Source organism: Zerene cesonia, unplaced genomic scaffold, assembly GCF_012273895.1.
Source record: "Zerene cesonia ecotype Mississippi unplaced genomic scaffold, Zerene_cesonia_1.1 Zces_u003, whole genome shotgun sequence".
Taxonomy (NCBI): domain Eukaryota; kingdom Metazoa; phylum Arthropoda; class Insecta; order Lepidoptera; family Pieridae; genus Zerene; species Zerene cesonia.
This window is the reverse complement of record NW_024045133.1, coordinates 1688030-1694429: the sequence shown is the minus strand read 5'-3', so window position 1 is coordinate 1694429 and position 6400 is coordinate 1688030. Positions and strand designations below refer to the sequence as shown.

General features: G+C 45.1%; 1 protein-coding gene across 1 annotated transcript in view; it reads left to right on the top strand.

Moving 5' to 3' along the window:
- Positions 1-6400, top strand: part of LOC119838460 (la-related protein 1) — an 83029-nt gene that overhangs the window by 73878 nt on the left and 2751 nt on the right. Inside the window, exons 19-25 of the mRNA XM_038364407.1 lie at positions 634-731; positions 1620-1727; positions 2478-2629; positions 3267-3375; positions 4186-4331; positions 4705-4838; positions 5504-5628. Of these exons, the coding sequence (XP_038220335.1) occupies positions 634-731; positions 1620-1727; positions 2478-2629; positions 3267-3375; positions 4186-4331; positions 4705-4838; positions 5504-5628 (872 nt within the window). The remainder of the gene's footprint in view (positions 1-633; positions 732-1619; positions 1728-2477; positions 2630-3266; positions 3376-4185; positions 4332-4704; positions 4839-5503; positions 5629-6400) is intronic.

Here is a 6400-nt window from a genome sequence, read left to right as displayed (position 1 = left end):
CCGGTCCCATCCCACTGGCGAGTGGCTGTCCCATACCCTCACACCGGTCCCATCCCACTGGCGAGTGCCTATCCCCATTCCATAACCTCACACAGTGATCCCATATTCTCATATACAGATCCCATCCCATTATCAAGTCAAGTAGCTGCTGAAACATTCATCCCATCCCATTGTCGAGTGGCTATTTCATAAACCCTCACACTGATACCATCTCGATTACAAATGGGCATCCCATAACGTTATACTGATCTTGTTCCATTGTCAAATAACTATTTCATAAGGTTATACACTAATCCCATTCCCATCATCTCATTGGCAACTGCCACTTATAAAGCTGAAGTGTTTGTTTGTTTATTTATTTTGATTGCATTAATCTCCGGAAACACTGGTCCGATTTAAAAAATTCTTTCAGTTTCAGCCCATTTGTAGAGGTAGGCTATAGATTATATATGTACCAAGAACGAAGCCGGGGCGGACAGCTAGTCATATTTACATGACTTAAGTTTCTCATCCTGTTGCGAGTAAAATAATTAATTGATTTTTCTTGTGAAAGTTTTCAAATCAATCATGAATATAAAAAGATAATTCACGATGATGATGATGATGATGAATCAATAATTGTTAACAATTTAGATGGACGCGAGCCAAGAGGCGGGCGGCAAGGTGAAGCGGCCGCGCCGCACGGCGCGCTTCTACGCGGCCAGCAAGGACCCGCACGCCACCGACGTCATGTGAGTATGCGCACGCGCACCCCGTCACGAGAACATGCCAAAACAGATGGGATAACGTGTAAACGTATGTCGACTCATATTTAAAGTCGAGTCCCGTGTCCCCCAGTGGGGTATGGGGCAGATGGTGTACATCTGTCTCATTGATCGATTTTCTTTGTGGGCAAGAAGGTGATCCGGCCTTCTATGGCCTGTCTGCCAAACCGAGACATTTTTTTTGTGAGTCCCCATTGGGAATCGAACCCAGGACCTCCTCGGTTGTCGTTCACGCGTTAACCACTGTTCCAAAGGGCGGTCTGGCTGGACATATATGTATTAACTACAATATAAAAACAAAAATAATAGAAAAATATAAAACAAAAACAAAATATATTCAAGCTGACAATTAAAGCTATTTAGATGTTTGTTATAAATTGCAACGCAATAAAATAAAAGCAATACTTACGTAATTTATCGTTGTTTGTCCGCAATGGACTACCAAAACTACTCAACCGATTTTAATAAAATTTGCACACAATGTGCAATTTGATACAACTTAAAAGATAGAATAGTTTATGTTATTGCAATTACGATAAGTGACTACCCGGACGAAGCCGGGGCGTGCAGCTAGTATATCCTACTAATATTGTAAATGCTAAAGTTTGTAAGGATGTGTGTGTGTCTTTGTTGCTTTTTCACGCAAAAACTACTGAACCGATTGCAATTAAATTTGGTACGTATACAGCTGGACAACGGGAATAACACATAGGCAACTTTTTATCCCGATATTCCTACGGGATACGGACTTATGCGGGTGAAACCGCGGGGCGCAGCTAGTATAATGTATGTATTGCTAGTATAATAAAATATAATGTACTTTGACACGAATGAAACACGTGCATATGCCGGCAGAAGTAGCCGCAAGCACAAGACGCGGCACAGCCTCAACCCGCCGGTGGAGCACCACATCGGCTGGATCATGGACGTGCGCGAGCACCGCCGCCACCACCGGGACAGCGGGTGAGTCGGGGAGAGATGGAGTCAGACAGAGATAGAGATGTAAAGAGTTCGAAGTAGAGAGAAGATTTGGGGGAGGGGAAGGAGAGAGAGGAAGAGAAGTGTTTCACTGCAGTGTGGAGGGGGTTAGGATTAGTGGGATGGGATTTGCGTTAAAGTGGACAGGGAGTTGAATTTAAACTGGAAATACCGCAGATACCTCTGTAATTTTGTGGGTGGGGTTACACTTGAATGGAGTGGGGTTATGGGGTTTACGGGATTGTGGGTTTCAATTGGTGTGAGATTTGAGCTAAAGCTATAGTAGTAAACTTTAAAGCTTACTCAGTGAGAATTGATTAAATATATGTGATTATCCTACAAATATTATATGTGTAATATTATATATGCGTGTGTGTTTGTTGCTCTTTCATGCAAAAAATACTCAACCGATTGCAATGAAATTTGGTACGTAGACAGCTGGACAACTGGAATAACATATAGACAACTTATTATCCCGATATTCCTAGGGGATACGGACTTACGCGGGTGAAACCGCGGTGCGCAGCTAGTAGATTATGAATAGACAAATCACATATTGTTTGCACTTCTTGCAACCATTCGTTCAAACGTTTCCCTTCATATTTACTGCGCCGCTGTCCACCAGCCGGTTGAGTCTTTTCTTTCGTTATAAGCATATTATATATCGACTACGTTGTCTACTACACATCGATGTATGTCTGTATGTATGTATGTATGTGTGTCCGTCCGGCCCAGATCGTCGCTGGGCACGTCGCCGACGGCGGGCTCGTCGTGCGGCTCGGCGCCGCAGTCGCTGCCCGCGTTCCACCACCCGTCGCACGGGCTGCTGCGCGAGAACCACTTCACGCAGCAGGCCTACCACAAGTACCACTCGCGGTGCTTGAAGGGTGAGTGCCCGCGCCTCACCTCACCTCACCTCACCTCACCTCACCTGAACTCACCCAACCAACCAACAACTCAACCAACCCACCTCACTCAACTCACCTCACTCAAGTCACCTTATCTCATACAATTCACCTAACTTCACCTCCCTCAACCCACCTCACTCAATTCACCTCACTCAACTCACCTCACCTCACACAACTCACCTAACTTCACCTCCCTCGACTCACTTCACTCTACTCACCTCACCTCACACAATTCATCTAACTTCACCTCCCTCAACCCACCTCACTCAATTCAACTCACCTCTCACAATTCATCTAACTTCAGCCTCCCTCAACCCACCTCACTCAATTCAACTCGCCTCACACAACTCACCTAACTACACCTCCCTCAACCCACCTCACTCAAGTCACCTTATCTCACACAACTAACCTAACCTCACCTCACTCAACCCACCTCAACTCACCTCACTCAACCCACCTCAACTCATTTAACTCACCTCATCAACTTCACCAACTTCACCAACCTTACCACCCACTTAACTCGCCTCACACGCCTCATCATACTAATACACATAACACATTATCATGCTTCTTATTAAATCGTTTTTTTTAAATTGTTTTATTTAACAATTCGCAGAACGCAAGAAGCTCGGCATCGGGCAGTCGCAGGAGATGAACACGCTGTTCAGATTCTGGTCGTTCTTCCTGCGGGACCACTTCAACAGGACCATGTATAACGAATTTAGGTGCGTACCCCATCCGACACCCAGCTCCTATATATTATGTATATTCTTTGTGATCTCTCCGTATCGAATACCTATTTCAACTTTCCAAATGACAGGAAAATAATTAGTTTTTTCTCTTTACAAAAGGCTCCCCATTGTATCTCTTCTTGTGTTTGTCACCTCAGAACTTATGACTGGTTGTACCGATTTTAATGTTTCCTTGTTTATTTCCAAGCTGGCACGTCCCGTGTCATCCCATTCATTGATTTGGCCTACTTCTGACTGCTTGCAGGCTTTTTGGTTTCTTTTTTTATAATTGATCACTTTTTAAGTGCTAAGGCCGCCCTATGTGCTGATATAGTTTTATGTATTTTATCGTCTAAAGATCTGCTGCTGACTCTGAAGGGTTAGTTTTTTGTGTCATAGTAGGAGCTGATGGGTCGCGCTACCACCGCCCGTGAACATTTGTAGTGGCGTAAGGTCGATTATCGACCTTAGGAATAAATTAAAGGACTGGGAAGGGTAAAGAAAAGGATATGGACCTCCGGCTCGCCCACTCACCGTACGAAACATAATGCATGCTATGCGCGTCGGTCTTCCATGGGGGTGTGGTACCTCCCCGCTGCTAGCTGGCACAATTCGTGCGATGATGATCCGATGCGTGCTCGACTCCCACATACAAACTAACTCAAGTCTCTAAACTTTAATTTAACTGTGTGTAAATGTGGTGGTGTTAAATAAACATTATTTCTTTCTTACTAAACAACAATAGGCACATATATATTAAGTCTTAATGGCAATAAAATAAATGTACTCCCGTAAACCCGGCAGGACGCTGGCGACCGAGGACGCGGCAGGCGGCTTCCGCTACGGGCTCGAGTGCCTGTTCCGCTTCTACTCGTACGGGCTGGAGCGGAAGTTCCGCCCGGACCTCTACCAGGACTTCCAGTGCGAGACCGTGGCCGACTACGAGAGGGGTGCGTAATTCATACATCGATATTATAAATAGTCTAGCGGTCCGCCCCGGCTTCGCCCGTGGTACATATCACGTGGTACATACAGCCTTTCTATATAAATGGGCTATCTATTATGTCTTGTACGTATTCTTTAAAAAAGCGAGAGGTTCTCAATTAGACTGTGCTTTTTCTATGTTCGTTGCTTCGATACCTTTTTACGGGGTGAACCGATATTTATGACTCCTCTTCTGTGTGAAAGATGGTGCTTCGAATGTGTTTCCATGTTAATTCCGTCTAGTTCTGACATTTTGAAGGCAGTTTATCTTTTACCTATCAAATATAATTATTTTTGTAGTGTTGGCGGTTTGCTACAATATAATTTTATATTTTCCAGGTCAACTGTACGGTCTGGAGAAGTTCTGGGCGTTCCTCAAGTACTACAAGCACGCGGCGGCGCTGCAGGTCGAGCCCAAGCTGAAGGGCTACCTCGCCAACTTCAACACCATCGAAGACTTTAGGGTGCTCGAGGTGAGAGAGAGAAGAGAAAGAGAAAGATAATAGAGAGAGAGAGAGAGACGAGTCTTAATATGCATTTTTGGCATCTGGTCGCTGTTATTATGAGTCTTTTTGAAGAGGAAACTTCTCTAGCGACGTTGACAACTTTTCGGTTACGAAACTTTTGGATCGATTTATGAAACTTTTTGACTTGTTATTTAGGGAAATAGGCTTACTCGGGTTAACCGGAGCGGAGCCGGGATGCAAGGCTAGTTATCATGTTAATACTAACTACTAATAAAGACGAAAGTTTGTTGTTGTTTATGTATGTTTGTAATGTTTTCATACAAAAGTTCTGGACTGAATTTTTCATGCCGATAGCCATGTGACGGAGGGGATAAAGTCGATGATTAAAGTTTGCACCATGCTGTCCTGTCCTGTCATGTGTTTATATAATGAAGTATACATAAGGCTACCAATAAATAATATTCATCTAGTTAAATAGTTAAAATCCATCACGGCCGAATATATATATATATATATATATAAATTACGTGTCACGTTGTGTGTTCGCGATTGACTCTTAAACCATTTAACCATTGATTTTAATCAAATTTGCATAACCCGAGCGGAACCGCGGGCAACCGCTAGTCTAGTGTATAATGAGCGATAATGAAACAAGCGTGGTCGCATCGCAGCCGCAGCTGAACGAGCTGCTGGCGCCGAACGCGGCGGGGCGCGGGCCGCACGCGCGCCCGTACGACCGCCACCGCTCCGTGTCCGAGAGCGACCGCGCGCACGCGCACCGCCCCTACAGCTTCAAGTGAGTCGCTCACACGCCTACACCTACACCCACACCTACACCTACACCCACACCTACACCTACACCTACACCTACACTCACACTAACTCTAACTTACACCTACACTCACACCTACACTAACGCTCATACTTATGCTCACTCTCACGCTAAAAATTACACTCACGCTCTTGATGTGGTTTATTTTCTTGTTATGATATGTTTTTGTTGTATCTGTAAGTGACCGCCTCCTTGGTACAGTGGTTAACGCGTGAGCTTAGAACCGAGGGGTCCTGGGTTCGATTCCCGGTGGGGACGCACAAAAAAAAAATGTCACGGTCTGGCAGGACACAGAAGGCTGATCACCTACTTGTCCATAAAGTAAATCGATCAGTGAAACAGATGTATATCATCTGCCCCCTACCCCACTAGGGGACACGGGACTTCACTTTTTCTTGATGTGGTAGTCGAGCATACTTGGGCACGAATTGGGCCTGTTCGCACCGGGGAAGTACCACTCCTCCACATAAAACCGGCGTGAAATAGTAACATGCTGTTGTGTTTCGTACGGTGAGTGAGGGAGCTGGAGGCCCGTTTCCTTTTCCTTAATCTTCCCAGTCCATTCCTTCTCTCCAGTTGTCAGTGTCCTTTTAAAAGCGGGCAGCACATTTGCAGAGGCACTACCTCTGCGAATGTCGCTCACCATCAGACAAACCACCAGTTCAGTTGCCCTCTATGACATAAAAACTCTCACACTCCAAACAGGGCCGGGTGAGGGTCTACTTGGTCGCGTTTA